Source organism: Pezoporus wallicus, unplaced genomic scaffold, assembly GCF_028554395.1.
Source record: "Pezoporus wallicus isolate ANWC-B61680 ecotype Strahan unplaced genomic scaffold, APGP_CSIRO_Pwel_v1 contig_3815, whole genome shotgun sequence".
NCBI classification, from domain to species: Eukaryota; Metazoa; Chordata; class Aves; order Psittaciformes; family Psittacidae; genus Pezoporus; species Pezoporus wallicus.
In genome coordinates this window covers 2,593,202-2,610,699 of record NW_026637911.1, presented here as the reverse complement: position 1 = coordinate 2,610,699, position 17,498 = coordinate 2,593,202, and the positions used below count along the sequence as shown (strand labels likewise).

At 38.3% G+C, this 17,498-nt stretch overlaps 1 protein-coding gene across 1 annotated transcript in view; it reads right to left on the bottom strand.

Annotated features, from left to right (window-relative positions):
- Positions 1 to 3,608: 3,608 nt before the first annotated feature.
- DPYS (dihydropyrimidinase) overlaps positions 3,609 to 17,498 on the bottom strand; it is a 32,697-nt gene continuing 18,807 nt past the window's right edge. Inside the window, exons 8-11 of the mRNA XM_057408225.1 lie at positions 16,224 to 16,366; positions 7,292 to 7,499; positions 5,115 to 5,220; positions 3,609 to 3,764 (exon numbers count right to left, since the gene is read on the bottom strand). Of these exons, the coding sequence (XP_057264208.1) occupies positions 5,143 to 5,220; positions 7,292 to 7,499; positions 16,224 to 16,366 (429 nt within the window). The 3' untranslated portion in view covers positions 3,609 to 3,764; positions 5,115 to 5,142. The remainder of the gene's footprint in view (positions 3,765 to 5,114; positions 5,221 to 7,291; positions 7,500 to 16,223; positions 16,367 to 17,498) is intronic.

Sequence of the window (17,498 nt, the reverse complement as noted above, 5' to 3'; positions counted from 1 at the left end):
CCTTACTTTAACACTTTGAGTCTTCAACCTTACCATAGAAGAGAGAGGGGAAACCAGCAGAATTGCAAAGAGAAGTGCTAAGCAAGAAAAGCCTGTTCTGTGTTTCAGCCTTGACAAAACAGATACTCAGATCCTTTGTACTGAGACATACTGCTTCAGAGAAAAAAGGGTTTAATGCAGCAATGGCACTTCTCAAAGCAATCAGATAGTCTACGCTACTTGAGTGACCAATTGACTTAAGGAAAAATCAAAGAAAGCAAATGTTTTTTCAAGTTGGTACTGGAGAAGCCTGAGGATTGCAGCTAAATAAGGTAGGATTCAAACATCTGGGAAAGGCGTTGCATTTCTATCCTGTGAATGGCTCAAGGAAACTGTGTGGGCTGCCAAGGTTATCTTTAAACCAGCTTTCCAACCTAATGTGGGGCATCTCTTGTCTTAGAACAATTATAGCACAGCTCAGCAACGACTTCGTGAGAATGTAATAGGCAAGTGATAGCTGGGATGAAGATGTAGGACAAATACAGAAGTCTTGTCAGGGTCTACAGAATCAGGCAGGACTGAGAGACCTCTCAGTGCTCCTTCCAGTGCTCGAGTTCAGGACCTGTGCTGACATAAATGTGTTTTATAATCCCTGTGTATGCCAAATTAACTAAACGCCTACTACAATAAACATTTTACTGAATTTGGCTCTGGTGTCACTCATTACTGGTGTTATGGAACAGGGACCTGGACAGTTCCAAAATTATACCCCTATGAAGATCCCACTACTACAGTGTGCCCCACATAAGTGTAAAAGGAACAAGGATTGAAGGGATTTGGAGCCTGACAGTCTCAACTTTAGCAGTAGTCCTTAATAGCACAGCTGAAATACTTCTGATGTCACACAGTTTCTCAAGGGCTATTACTTGGCACCTTGTAAACAGAGGCAGGATTCAGGTACTAGGGCCAGCATGTGTCATGGCAAAACAAATATTACAAATCTGACGAGCTCAATAACTTGTTGCTTTCATGGACTTAAAACCACAACTGATACTTTGGTGTAAATCCCTGTTCACAATATGTAGGTAATTTTTCATCATGATAATTAAAACAGTCATTGGAATTAAAAAGTAGGTGTTAAGAACAAAATCCAAAGGACACTTCCTGTGAGGAGAATAATCCATGCTACAGGGCAGTAAATACCAACATAAGGATTAGGAACTCTGCTAATTGTACAGGGAGAATCTTCTTCATTTCTAATTAAATAAAAATCTATAGGAAATCTAAAAAGATAGTATTTTTTTTCCATAGATAATACACTTTCATGGTTTGGAGAGCTCAGGTTACAAAATGGGTTTTTATGGAACTCATAAGACTACTTGCTGTTATCACACCGTGAAAACATCTGTTTTTAGAAAAATCACTAACTTGATTCCTTTGGGCTTTCATGATCTGCAGTCTTTTGTATGATTTTGATCTCAGTAGGTATCCCAAGAACCCAAAAGACATTTGAAAGTACTGGGCATGTCCACAGTATCCAAAGGACTGGCAGTCTTTATTCCTCAGTTTCATTTCTGTCATAATTGAATCACTTTGGCCCTCAGCACCTCATTTAACCCAGCACTGGATGTTAAACATAAGGCAACTACATATATTTTCCATCACTCGAGTGATTTCAGAGGTTTAACCATCCATAGTTTTCACAACCGTAAATTTATTCTAACTACCTTTACTTGTCTCACAGGTGTATCATGCAATTGCATGGATCTAACAATTACTAAAACCTGAAGCCTCAGATGAAAGACTACAAATATAAGATATTGTTGAAAGTAAAAATAGGTCTTTTTTCCCTCCCTGACTTTTCCCCTACTCTTCCCAAATTTCTGCTTTTCTACAAAGCAAAACATTAATTAAAAAGAATGGATTCATGATTGGCACACACTCTTGATGAGACAAAACATAAGACAGGCATTCTTCATACCAGAGAGTTCCAGGTCTGAGAAGCTAAGACAAGCTACATAGAAGACTGCTGCAGAGTAGACATCTGCATCATAGTTAGTTGCACTCTTTGTAGTTAATGGAGACAAACTGGCATTGCAAGAAAACTACCCATCTCATCCTGAAGAACAACAGCGGACAGGTTCATCTAGCTTGGTTTAGATCTTGATGCAGAGATGAATAATGTTCCAGAAGAACATTCTGCTGATTGCAGAGAAGAACTCTCTGCTGATTGTAGAGGGACACTAGACAACAAACTCAGATGCAGACCATTACAGAAGTCAACACTGAACTCCGCTCCCTTGTAATAGTCATTGTAATAGTGCTGGATGACTCTTTTTGCTATCCTGCTGCCCCAAAGACAACCTGAGAAATGGAAGCCTGTGCTAGCTCTTTCTGAACATCCCCATTATTACCCTCCATCATCTTACAAAGAAAATTCTACTCTGCTATTTAGAGACATAAGAATTACAGACTTAGCAGGAGCTTGTTTCTCGTACAAGCTCATACATCACTGTATGCCTATGAATATAGCAGGAACCATAAGTCTGCTTTCCACTACAAATGAAAACAGTAATTATTACATGCTTTCTGTATCTGTCTTATAATATGAAAGTCTTTCTGTGCCTGTTTGGCCCAGGGGTTGCACAGAAAAGCAGGTTATACTATTTCTACACATAGAACTATGAACTCACTGAATGGGCATTTTTGTGTTGGCTTCATTTCTAAACAGTTGCTTAAAAAGAAGGGCTATCATATGTGAAAATGCAACTTTAAAAAACATCATAGGTTTCCAAGGTAAAATCTGTCTAGACATGGTAGCAGTAACAGAATCATGCTTCTAAGAATACAATTACCTCTCAAATGGGAAATCAAATAAATAGAGCAATTGAGATTTTTTTTTAATCAGGAATTCTATTCTACACAATCCAAAGTATTAGCTACATTGGGAAAAACCTCACATTTTTCAGTAAAAAAAAAATATGTTTTTGAAATCAATACATTATGTTTGTGCTCTGGTGTTCCCACTTCATAAGACTTTAAGTTGTGGGTTATGTCTCTCCATAACACCAGAACCCCAAACAGTATTGTAGGTGAATTCACCAGTATGGTTAGCACAGCTTTGCCTAGGGCATAGCAAACAAAATGCTTGAGCAAACCAAAAAATGCTCGGCTGTGCAGAGACAAAATGCATATACTCCCTTAAAGACAAGGATCTGGACATGTAGCAGCAGCTCTAAAATAGTGGCAACTCTTCTGAATCAGCACTTTTCTGTCCTAACCTGTTCCAGAAGGGAAAAACAAAAAATCAAATTCAGCATCTCTATCAGAATTCTCTGCATTGCTAAGCACAAGAGAGATCTTTCTAACACGTGAAATTAGAGAATTAGGATTCATCTCCTGTGATCTAACAGAGCAAGAATGTAGAAAATGTGCTTAAAGGCCATTGCATTGCTTTTACTTTATAGGTTAGCTGATACCTTCTAAAGATGAATATTAAGCAATATCATCCCCAAACTTACCTACTTCTAAGAACCTACAGAACTGTTACCACATTATAATTGTAGTTATTACTCCATTTTTTAAAAAGAATTTTCCAATTCTTACAACAAATTTCCTTTTAAAGGGAAACTGCAATGACAACTTTCATGCAATAAGCGCAGTATAATGTTTATTGGTTGCTGTTCTTTCATATTGGCTCTTGAGAAGTTGATTGTAGATTGATTGTTGGAACCAAAATGCACTTCTTTGGTGGGGACAGCAGTGTCATTTTCATTTGCTTTTATCTACAGAGAAGAAGAAGACAATATGACATAATCTTTCAAAAGAAATTCTCTGCTTTGCAGTTTGTCACTCAGAGAGGTAGTAATGGAGAAAGAGTACTAGGAGCTAGACAGAATGTTATTGCTCCTTCACTGTGAGGTAGTTTTAAAGGAATGCTACAATGGAATGTGGAAAAGCTAACTTCATTCTTCTACCACTGCAGGTTTGTCCCTATCCTCATACTAACTAGCACTGAGAACTGACCCATTTTATGTGAGGGGCTTTACATCCATATATTGGGAAATCCTTTCTCAAACTAGCTGATTTCACCCAAAACTCAGCCTGGATTTTGTCATGCTTACTGCTACTCAGTGTTCCCCTGGCCCGTATTAATCAACTGCCCTGTTGCAGTGGACAACACTTCAGCTGCAGCTGGCATGCAGCAGCATCATGTCTCAATTGGGATTGCTGAAGGTCTTAGTTCTATTTTTTCCTGGGGCATTTCTTTTGCTTGTTAAACAATTAAGAGTGAGGTGTTGTTGCCTAGTTCTTCCCTCCAGCTGCCTTATCTTGCCCATATGTTGCACTGCTAGGTTCCCTTGCTAGTTTCTTCTGAGAGACAGTTCAACTCACAAAGCCAACAGAAAACTAACCCAGAAAAAAGAAGCTAATTGTTTTCTTCTGTCTTAGCAAGTAAACCAACTCATAGAAAGATCCACTGAGCACTATGGCATATAAAGGTCAGGGAGTGTCAATACCAAGCTAGGCACCCTGGACACTGAACAGGGGAGATGCCGGGTGTTATTCCGTTAGCAGCACTGAGCTTTACAGTAGCTCAATTATCTATTATACAACTGCTGGCACTGACTGCAGCACCTCTATTGCATGAAGACAGCTGTGGTTCTTGCAAACCAGATCTATCAGCTTAACCAAAAAGCACAACTGCTGGAAAGTTATTGTCTGTAACACAGGGACACTAAAGAATATATATTTTACATCCAGCTGTTTTTGTTTGTTTGTTTGTTTGTTTCCCTGTAAATTTGAAAGCCAAACTATTATGCTCTGTGTATTCTTGGTGCTAACTGAACTCACGATTTCTATGGACCTTCATATCCATCTCTTAGTCTAGCAGTTAAACTCCATTTGCATCTCTCAATTGAGCTTTTTAAATGAGGCTCCAATCAGAAAGAGTTCCTCCCCACCTAGGCTGCCACACATTTTCATCAAATTTAAAGATACCAAGATAACTCAGTTTCTGAGAGGGCTTATTTCAGACAAGCTTGTCACAATCTGGAAGACCTGCTACACTTTCATTTTCTTAAAGTTTCAGAGAAACAGTAAAGAAGTTTTCATCAGTCAAAAGAGACACTTACCTGCAAGAGCCACAACTGGGGAATGAGCCTACTGGTTCTGTGTGACCCATGTTTCTGAGACTATGCCTGTATAAGGTGCTCTCTTAACAGGAACAGGCTGACAGACCTGCAAGAAATATGTTACAAATCCTTCACTATTATTTGTCTTCCTCTTGTAATTTCTAATTGGACACAATGAAAATAGCAGTCCTGTGATAACCCAACTTTGTATGTTATGCATCCCAACAGTTTCATCAAACCTCTCTCTTGTAAAGATCCCTTACACTGGGATCAAACTGTACAGTTCTCAGCTTTCATCAGGAGCTGGTTGGCTCAATCTCTTCACCACTGTAACAAAGCAATTCTAAACCATGTTTTTTTTAAAAAAGCAACTGACCATGTTACACCTCATTTTATTGATGCTCGGAGGCTTAAATAACTGCAATGTTCTCTTACACCAAAAAGAATGACCCAATTTTTTTGCTGCTGCAATGGCAGTATAAATCTGCTCTCAATAGCTAGTTTTTATTACCATTACCTGGTATATATTTTGCATTAAAAGCCAAAGGGATCAACGTTGCACAACGAAACTCATTAACAAAGTACCAAATATCTTCAGTGTCCAGTGGATTAAATAGACTCACAGGCACATACAACTTTGTGCATTATATATATCCTAATTAAGACAGATCCATAGAACTATGATTTCTAAGAGGAACACTGCAAAGAGAATCTATCTGGATTAAAAATGCAGAATGAATCTAATGTAGGTGAGCAGTGACCTTTGGAGCAATTGTTTCAATTCAGTTACATATTCAGTGGAAAGGGAAGATTAGGACTACTGGCTCACTTTTCTACTAGGCCTTGAAAGTCCTAGAGGCAGAGAGTATTTTCTTTGCCCTTCCTTTCCCCTAGAAACATTAATGTTCATTCACATTGAAAAGGTGAATAGAATATATAAAATTTGTGGACACACTTAAATGAGGGATACAGTTTCAAAATAAAAGCAAAGTAGAAACAGCACAGCTAGATGCTAACAGTAAAATAACTGTAGTTTATCTAATTTACTCTGACTTGTACTAGTACCAAAAAAAAAAAAAAAAAAAAAAAAAAAAAAAAAAGTGTTCCTTAATGTCTGGAAAACCCAAACCTCCAAAATGCAATAATAAATGCATTAATCTGTTTCCTGTTCTTTTAGTCCCCAGGGAAAAACTGTGTGTCAGGAGGGGACTTCCCTGCCTATCCACTGCATTATGTGCAGGCAGCCCACCAACCCCTCTGAAAGGCTGATTTGGAGGAAAGCCTCACTCAGTCACTTTCACATGCCTTTCTAAGTCCACCAAGACAACAACAGGAAGAAATATACAGAATTATCTTGGAAGCATTTCAATGGGCTATATCTCACATGGATGCTAGTCTGATTCAACTTTTAGGTCTTGCAGTGAATCACACTGATTAAGGTTGTGATTTTAAAATATACTTTGGCTGCTTTTGAAAGTGCTGATCACAACTGAGTTACACTAAGCATGCAAAAGCATTCTTCATGAATGCTTTCATGGAAAATAGGCACTGAAAATTCAATCTTTATGTATTTTGCAATATTTCTCTTAAAAAAAAAAACAAAACCAAACCACCAAAAATCCTCAAGAAAACCCCCATAAAAACAAGAGAGTTGTCTTACTTGGTCCAGCAGTGCACTTTTTGCACATGTTCATCTTAAAACAGATTCTTGCTGGAACAGAGCTAAGTCTTCAATATTTTACAGAGTTTAGCCCCAAATATCTGATCCATGAAAGAGTTAGAAAATTACTGATTTCTTCCTCAGTCTAAGACTTCTTCCTGCAGATGATGTTATGCCTGTTTGTTTTCCAGTGAATTCGGTGATAAAATGTAGCAGTTAGATTACTCATGAGCAAAACTTTGTCCACTTTTATTGGAAATGAGATATGTCTATTTCAACAAGCACCCAGGCTAAGTCTACAAGCTGTACAGACTACCCTAAGAGCAGGAACTAGTCTATGACATTTTTCTGTAAGATAAAGAGCAATAAGAATTGAGTCCTTAGTTTCATTTTCTCTCACCTTGGCAGATTTTGATTAGTAAGGGAAATTACTATTGAATCCCCAGACTTCTCTTCCCAAGAGCTAGTTATCCTCATGCTGTACAAAGCATTACAGAGATTTATTAGTTTAATTAACCTGCTCCCGCTGCCTGATTCGTTCGTAGACATATGGAGGGAATGGTGGACGGGAGACATATTTTCCATCTCCTGCTGTGACATTGAAAGCTCCACCTTCATAAACTACTTTGCCTCTTGAAACTGTCGCAACTGGGACTCCATGGCAGACCATTCCTTCAAATATATTGAAGTTGTTGGCCTGATGATGTGTCTTTGCAGATATTGTCCTGTGTTTACAAAACAAAACAACACCCAAAATTGCTCTGATTCTTGCATTTCACTTCATTACAAAATTTTGAGACACTGATACAGGAAGAAAAATTAGCAGCATTATTAAACTACAACTTTGTACAGTACATCATGGAACAGCTGTAAAAATAGGATAGAGCAATAGCATTTCACTGAACAGTAATTGCATTTCAAAAGAATGAAGAGGGAGTCAAAAGGACAGAACTTTGCAGCCTTGAAACACAAAATTTTCCACTAGAAAGAGGTTGGTGGAAAAAAAATCAGTCTGTAATATGTTATTTGGATAACATGATTTCATTCTGCCTTATCAAGCAAATATCTGTGCATGATAAAGTCAGAAAAAGCTCTGACCTTTTAACTAGAATGACTTGCAGTTTCAAGTTTTAAAAGCATGGCTGCAATGTTTCAAAGATTGAGACTCACGAATAACACAAAGACTATTTCACTGAAAAGTCAGTAGACGGTAATGAATTTTGGTAACTCTTAATGTGAGCTGGATTGATCCAGTGACTAACAGCCCAAATATCTCGATGCTGCTAAATAGTAATGAGAACATCACACTTCTACACACCTTTCCTCCAACTATTTTAAGCAAATTTTAGACCTCAAAAGTACTCATTTGAGCTACAGTATTATTGCTTTGTTTATGCATAGATCTTACTCTTTATGATCACCATTTTGGAGCCAATTTCTCCAGCCCTAACTTGTTACATCAGAAGCAGAGCCAATGCTACAGCTGACATTAGCATCTGGAAGTTCAGGCTGTGCATTTTTTTTTTATTATCTATTTTCCCTACTGAGCTACATACTAGTTACTCTATCTAAAATATGAATTTGAATTTTAGTGAATTATTTTACTAACTTCCTGTTATTTTTTTATAGTACAGAGAGTTATATTTTTACTGTCATCTGTATTTTCTGAAAGGAAGGAAGCTTCATGCTTTTGTCTAGCAGTCAGAATTTTCCAGAACAGGTGCTCTCACAATCAAAAACCTACCACGCATATATAGCATTAACATTATTCCAGAGACTAAATCTTCTGCAAAAGAATTATCAAAGTCAAAAGTAATATGAAATATTAGTAAAGTATTGATATGTTTGAAGAAGAATTTTATAAAACTTCTGTTAACATCTTTATGAAAATGGAGAAACCACAACAAAATCTGTATCTTTCTTGAAGTATATCCATTTTCAAAAGTAATCACACACCAAATATTTCAAATGGTTACTTATACAGAGAAAAAGAAAAAAAGAATTAGTGGAAGAATACTTTGTTTTCCTTTTCTATCATTTTGTTGAACTGGTTCACTAAGAAAATGGTTCCACTAAGGGATACATTTAAATCTTGCTGGCAATTGACTTTTCAAAGGCTGTGGATATAGAAATACTCTCTATCACCAATCTGCCCATAGGAATAAAAACTTTTCCTTATTCAGCACACACTGGACAGAAAACTTACGCATTCCTGCTCAACCAATATCAGCATCATTTTGTGGATTCACAGTGGAAAGAGTGAGCAATAGAAGTCAGACCTCTTGTATTCACCAGTCCTATGAACACTATCAAACAACTTTATTCATGAGTGTTATGATAGACTTACAAATAGTTTGTGAACATATTCCTCTAGCTCATTGCACTGGCCTTATGGGACCAATTCCTAGGGCAGTAAGTAAGAACAACTGTAATATAATTATCTTTAATATACTCTGAGTATATATCATATCTATTTGCACAATCACACTGGGACACAAAAGAAAAATGGAAAAGGTAATTTGACCAAACAAACAGAAAAATAAGATCCTTCAACTCATGAGCTGTTTAATTGTGCTACTGCAGGATCAGAAGACATAAACATGCCTCACAGATAAGTACATCCTTCATAAAAAGACACAAAATGAATGGAAATTAGCACTTTTCAAAGTAAGCTCCATTTGTACAGCTAAACCTTACAATATGACAAAACACATTTCCCAGAGCTTGTCTCAACAACAAACTTGTATAGAACTCATTTATAACTCCTGTGTTGAAACAAGCCTTAGATCACGTTGCCCTTTCTGAAGGTTGAAGAGCATTCTCCTTGATGGAGATTATCAAAATTCATCTGTGATTTAACCCTTTCACATCATCAATGGCAGTGAAAGTTTCAGGTGGCAAGCAAGCAACCAATTGAAGCAGAATTAGACAGTATGCTTGGGTCTGAAGCTCAGAACTCAGCAACCTTATGCAACATACTTTTTCCTTCTGTATCAGCCATTTCAGTAGCAGACAGCTTGCTGGGAATGTTAGGGAAATTCCACTGTTTGCTCCAAATGTCTTAACACTATTGACTGTTCAGCTAATGGCAAGAACACCTGTAATCTTTTTATAATCCATGAAATCCAAGATTTTGTATGCTGCAAGGGTTATCACTTTAATTTCCAAGGGGGTTAGAAGAAAATTAAGAATGTAATTACTTTCAATGGAAATTGGATGTATACCTCACATGGTTTTCTTGAAAATTTCCAGGTACAGGAATATGAAGGAATTCTGTACTCGACAGCCCTTAGGCAAGAGCAGCTGCTCAACATCTCAGTAAAGGGAAGACACCTCTTTTAGAATTAGTTCATTAATTTAAAACAGAGTAATAAAGGCAGCCATAATGAGCTATAATGAGTCCATTGTTGACAAGAAAACAACTGCTTTGTTGACAGCTGCCATAGAAACCCAATTTATGTAAGGGTGAGTATTTGCGCTGTAAGCAACTTCTCTCAGTGCTTACAGTGCAGTATCTCTAAGCTTTTTAGAGCCGGGGTAGGTGAGAAATGCCAGTTTTCTGAATAGCATCAGCCTTTGAGAGCTGCCTCTTTATGTCACTTTCAGATGCCTTTGAACTCTCTAGATTGTTAAGCTGCTTTTCTAAAATCTAGACAAAATAGACTGTTCACCTTTCCCTGCTGTCCTGAGCCATTACTCATTTATAATACTAATTAAGTCGAACTTTGTTATGTTGGAGTCATTTTTATTAAAAAGAAAAGAAGGGGAAAAAAGAGAAAGAGGAAAAGGAAGAGAAAGTCTTAAAACCTATGTGCAAAAATGCTAGTTATAAGCCTATAATGTGGATTAAAAACCTGATGGACTATTTTATTTTAAGGAATTGCAATGACTGTACATGCAAATACATGGAGGAAACTTTTTGTAAAGCTGTATTCCTAGGTTCTTAAAAATATCTTTAAATATGTGTTGCCTATGAGTAGCCATATCAAGTGAGGAGATTTGTGGATAAAACAACAGATGCAAGAGGAGCTCCAAGTCCAAGTGACTTACTTGAGGGATGGGATCTTTATTTTATGCAATCATATCTCCTATAATTCATCATTTTGAAGTGGGTAGCAAGTGAGAACAGAATTATTTCTCTGATTATAGTAACTCATTTTTCAACAATACCATCAGTCTGGTCCTGTCAATCACTCCAAGCTGATATGGGATGGAAGTGAAAATTCTCAAACAGTATAATGTGCAGGAGAGAAACACTACTGAGAAATTAAGCTTTCAGAAAAGCATAAAAAGAAAGGAAAATACAAATTAGTCTATTCAACGTCTAAAGAGGCTCTGGAAGTGATTATCAGAGAGAAAAAGGCAAGGTTATATAAGCAGAAAATGAGAAAGATTTAAATTTTGGGGTGTAACATTTCCAAAATTCAGTTCTCTGAAGAGAGCAGCTGACATTTGGTGAGACAGCAAGTTTCTAGGGAAACGTACATCGTGCTCACTCAGAGAGGGTTATTTTGTTACAATTCACAGAACCACGGAGTCACTGAGGTTCAAAGCATCTCTGGAGATCATCTATTCCAAGGCCTTTGCTCTGATCAGGGTCAGCTAAACTAGGCTTCTTAGGGCCATGTCCAATTAGGTTTTAAGTACCTCCAAAAATGGAGAGGCCATAATCTCTTTGGGCAACCTGTGATCATCCTCACAGGAAAAAAACAAAACCAAAACCAAACAAAAAACAACCCACAGTTATTTCTAATGTTTAAATGGAATTTCCTGTATTTTAATTTGTGCCTATTGTTTCTTTCTCCATGTCCCCTTAATTTGAGATAACAGTCCTTTGACAGGAACTCTGATTCTAGTGAATTAGTGTACATTCATGCATGCACATGCTTCCACTTGTGCAAAAGAACATGAGGCTATTGAAAATGCCAGAATATACTTCTCCTATGCATACTTATTTGTATGCCACATTATTTCATTTTGCCTTATTGTGTCTAGATGAAGTTATCCATATACTCGGTATTCAAAATTATGCTCATTCATCAAAAGAGTAAGACAGTTGCAGCATTATTTATTCTAATCATCTGATAAAATCTTGGTTTCTTCCCCTTTCATTTTATGAAAAATTACAGGCAATGAGTGTTTAAATGTTGTAACTTGTCCCCAGTTAAGACTCTGAGGGTGAAGACTTGAACACAAATGAGATAGACATAGGCTGCAGATTTTGCTTCTAACAAATGAAAAAGATTTCCCCGTGAACATATATACACACAAAAAAAGTCATTGAGGAAACATGCCAGCAGACGTGGACACTCTGACTCCTCCCTGATTCGCATCCAGTGACTGTTTCCCCTAAAATGCATAAACACTGGAAACAGGCTGTTAACCATATCTTCCCTAGTCATGTCATAGCAGGTAGATTATAGAGTAACGCATTCCTTTCCCTCCCTCTCCTACTCATCTGAGAACTCCTGCATTCCCTGCTAATCATGGACCCTGTTCCATCAGCTGTGAATTTGGGGCTGCAGCCACCACTGACTGGCCTAACTATCAGGGTCGATGCCAACTCCACTGGTACATGTGGGGCACTCTCGAGGTCTGCCATGAAGGGACACTCCAGCAGAATTCAAGTAGGATGGCATGAGAGACAGCTACGGCACAGCCAGCTCTGCTTCTGCATTCAAAAGATCTTTTAGGGTCTATTTAGTGAGTAGTAAAAACCTGATGGGTGAGGTTTCCCAGACTGCACGTTGTCATAATGAAGGGGTGGACTTAGAAAAATTCCATTTGAGGCAAGTGTTTTTATCCCTATGGGTGTTTGATCTTGCCTTTGGGGCCTGATCCAGGGCTTATTTCCAAGGGTCCGACAGGCTACAGTGAGTTTATTGAGCCCTAATATCTGCCAGGAGCTTAATCTGTTTTATGAGATCTTTAGCACCTTCTGCCCCTACTTTACAAGGGATGCTCAGCTCTTTCCACAGTCTGAATTGGGTACTGCAGTATTTAGATTCCCTGATGAGCATTTCTGAAACAAGCCATACAGATTCTGTATTCTTGCTTGTTTTCAAATATCTAAAGGCATCAGCTATAGAGGACACTAACTTGCTTGACAGGTGACATTCCCTTTCCCTTGCTTACTCTACCTTCTCCTTCTGGAACAGTCTTTACAGTTGCTTTTGATTCACAGACCTGGGGCTGTTATATTATTTGTGTGTAGCTGAAAGAAGTTCGTGAACATTCCTGATGAAAGAACAGATTAAAATAAGACGCTACATATTTGCTGCCTAAGCGCGTTTTCCAAGCAATACTCACAAAACAGTAATGTGTGCACAGGCTGTGCACAGGGATGTTGAGGGTGTTGAGGTCTGCAAGATGGTGATTGATAGCACATGGATGCAATAAACCAACAGGTTACTTTGGTATTTGTGTATTCTTTAATGAATATGCAATATGGAAGCTAAGAAATAGACCTAATGTCAGAACTCACAACCCATCTTTTTTACTAGACAAGTTTCTAATTTATACATTTAAAATGTTTCTTCCCATTAATCCTTTCTTTCATGCAGACCTGCTAAACCAGTATTTAGAAGCTTTTAAACAGTGTAGCAAATCTGATAACTGTTCATATAACCTTTTCTGCAGAAATTACCATAAAACACTACAGAAACAGACCAGTCACGGAAGCTGACCTGTAGAAGGCAAGCCTCAGCTAAAGCAGCAGAGTGCTGGAAGTGGAACCTTGAATTGCAATTGCTCCCAGCTTGCAGAGCTGTCATGTTGAATTCACTAGGTTTTTGCAACCTAGAAAGAGAAAATCCTGAACGCCCAGATAGCACCCAACATGTTGCTATTATGCAATGATGTGGGAGGGAAAATGAAGCTGATTTTGTAGGAATGTAAGTTTTTATCTTTTTAAGAGCTTCACTACCTTTCAGAAGGACTTAAGAATCATCATTATACGCTTCCTCTCACAGATTGTTATAATACCAGTTCTTCACAGTGATACTTCAGCAATTGTCTAACTCTTTAGGCTAGTATCAGCCAGTATTTTAAGACTACAGGAACACAGCATCAACTCAGAACTGGAAAACTGCGTTTTCCTGTTACAAGATTTAGATTTACAAACAAGAAGAGCAGTCACGCTTGAAAGAGGAAGGACTTAGCAAGAAAGAGGAATAAGCCTCTTGTGAAATTGAAAATCACTCCTTAGAGTCAACAAAGCAGGAGGCTGCACCTTGTGTAATACCTTAAAAGGCTGAGGTCCATTAGCTGGATCTTTTTTTTCTGCTGGGCTGTTAATGCCCTCTTCCGGATTTGTAGTGAAATGAATAGACAAGCACTAGTAAGATTTGTTTATACTTATTCACGTAGTTCACACGATTGTAGCTGTAGAGAGGCTTGTTTCTAGAAAAGCCAAAGGGATAAACAGTGGGAACAGTACCAAATCAAGAAAAAAGTATTGGCTGAACTTATATTCAGGTTGCTCAGTAAGAAAACGTGGTTTAACGCTCGAAAAAATACTTGAAGAACTGCAGCTTCACAGCTGCAGTAGGCAAAATGCAGTTTGAGCACTCAGAAGAGTGAAAGGAGGCAGAAGGAATGTTTGAGAGGCAAAAGGATAAATAATTACAGAAGCTGATGAAGCACCTTGAGAACAATGTCAGAATTCTGCTATTCTTCTAGATTCAGTTGTCCCACCCCCCCCCCCCCCCCGGCAGAGCAGAAATTGAGCTTGGAAATGAATCCTTCCGGATTTCATAATCAGAGTTCATAGCTCCACTGTACTGAAATACTCATTGCTAGCATTTCAATATATGCTTGCTCAACATGCAGGAAGGCACAATGCACATGAAAATCTCTCTGACCCAGCTGTAGGCAGGCCTCTATGTTTATTGGGGCTGCTGACACTCCTGAAGTTTATTTTGCTGGTGCTGCCAGGTTTTTTGTGGGACTTCTGGATAACAACCTGCATGTCCTCAAGATTTGCAATTTAAAACATAATGTTTTTCCTCTAACTCTCACATGGTTTTGGTACTCATTAATGTACAGAAATGAGTGAGTATTGCACTGTCAAAACTTAAAAAATAAGAAGATTGGTCAAGAAAATTTTGTTTGTGTAAGGTAAATCTAGGATTAGGCTTTTTGTGCCTCCATTTGGCTTCAAAAAAACACCCCAAGGCTGAAAATCTAATGCCATCTAGGTTACAACTGTTCAGGAAAACCAAACACTGTGATAACCTTCAATAAAGCTGGCCATACTGTCATCATGCCCAACAGCCCACAAAACTCATCTAAGGTTTCTGATAGCTATGTGATGTGGATTTTCTATTTGGATGACACTGATGAGACTTCAAGGAGGGTCTTCAGCACAGTTGTATGCTCACAACGCTCACTAGAGCTGAGCCCAAGACAAGAGAACCAGCCCAGAACACTTCCTGACCTCCTGCTGCTGCTGTGTGCAGGGCTGGATGTGGTTGGATGTAAGACTCAGCTGTTAAAGTGCCTGCAGATTTAAGCCAACCTGCTCAGCATTTGAAGACAGGAGATGCACTTGTACAGCCCAAGCAAGCTAGCTCTGTGACAGTCAGCTGCCAGACCATTTCCAGGAAGTTTAAACAAGACCAGTATGGGCATAAGAGCCAGAGCAAGACACAAGACATATAATTCCTGACAAATATACAGTGGCCTGAGTTTGGAGCTATGATCGTGTGAAGGCAGGAATCAGCAATAATGCACAGTATGCTGAGTTGAGGCTCCTAGAAAGACACTTTGTAGCAAAAATGCACCATGTCATCAAGTCTTGCAGAGTGAGACAGCACACCTTTTGTGCATCTGTTGTTGGTGTGACAAGCTCTGTTCTAACAGACTTACTGTGCACAGAATCGGAAAACTCCATAAATAATAGCATAGGTATGCACAGCTTGAGCTTCAGAACTAAGCTCACTCCTGGCTATAGCCACTGTATTAGCTCTATCAGCTAGGGAAAATACATCATAAGGGCAACATCCCACACTCTCACCACCCATCACAGACCTGACCACTTTTAAGTACGTCTGAAGTAGCTGTAAGTTCAAAACACAAGCTTGTAATGAGTCATCCTTCAGGAGCAGGGTCCTTTCCCTGCTCTCTGCAGTGGGAGGAAGCACTTAACAGAATTACTCTAAGATCCCAGCATGGTTATTTTTACTCTCAGGATACCAAGTCCTGGTAGCATAATGTACAGACCTTGTTATTTTTGCAGTTGGTCAGAAATCTAGGAGAATTTTTTTAAATCCATCTAGAGATGCATACATACAGTATTGCAGGGTACAAATAACATGTAAATAATTCATGTGAAGTGCTATCAAAAACCACTATAACTTCAACCCAAAGGCTTATTGCTGCACAGAGGCTTTGAGATATTTTTTTCCTGCAGAGAAGCTGGATGGTAGGAAATAACTACCCTTACATACCTCGAAGCTTTGGGATCCCAAATGACGATGTCAGCATCAGAACCCACAGCAATTCTCCCCTTCTTTGGGTACAGGTTAAAAATTTTTGCTGCATTTGTGCTGGTAACAGCTACAAATCTGTTTTCATCCATTTTTCCGCTGTGCTGCACAAGAGTACACAAAAGCAAGCTCATTACTTTTTAAAACGAGGAATGAAACAAATGTTCCTGTTATTGAAAAAGGTAGGATGAGTGACAGATCTCTGCCAGCATCACATCAATATTTTTTTTTTATGTCATACTGAAGAGTTTAAAAGAAATAAAAATAACTATTTGTCTGAGATGCACAAACTGTAATGTACATTCACTGAATACTGTAACCTTATTTTACTTTATCCCACAGGAAAAGGAAAAAAGACAACTTTAAATCCAAACTTTTGTGGATCCAGTCCCAAGTCACCTGAAATATTTTTTTTTAATCTGGCTTTGCATCTGTAGTCCTGCTCAGCAGTCTCCTTGGGAGACATAACATCTCTCATAACCAGTATCTAGGTTTTACGAAATGGTGAGACAGTATAAGGAGAGCCTAGAAGATGATAAAGGAGAGGTAAGGCACAATGTGTAACATAGGAAAGGTGATTTGCAAATGTTTTCAGCAATAACACGGAGGATAGAACTCTTCAGTAAATGTTTGAGAACAAGCAGTATAAAAATCAGATTTGCTGATGTGACACATCAGCAAAATGGCAAATAATAAGGGATATAAATGCGTCTTGGGACTGTTCACTGCTACATAACTAGTTTTAATCCAGCCTCTGTGACTGTTCTGTGCTTGGAAAGGCAGATACACTGGTAGACATACTGCATAGGTCAGTCTAGGAATCAGAATGTCATAAAAATGTGGTTTTATGGTGGCTTTTGAGCATCTAAGAAAAGCATGAGTGGTGAGCACTGCTTTTCTAACTAATGGTGTATGGGAAGGGAGGAAAGCTTTCCACATAAATTCTCACAGCTGTGTAATATTTTACAAGTAAGAAAAGAGAGGATATTCCTGATTGAAGAACCTTCTGAAAAACTATCTTGCCCAACAAGATGGACTGTTCAAAAGCAACACTGATGTATATATTCCTGTCTTACTTTCATACTAACCACAAGCTAGATTACATTCCAGTTTACACAATAAATAATCACACTAGAGCTATGGCACAGGTGAATACAGGCAGAAGTCTGCTTTGTACATGCCAACTTGAATGGAATCCCAAATCAGATAAAAAGAGAGATTCTGAACCACATCCTT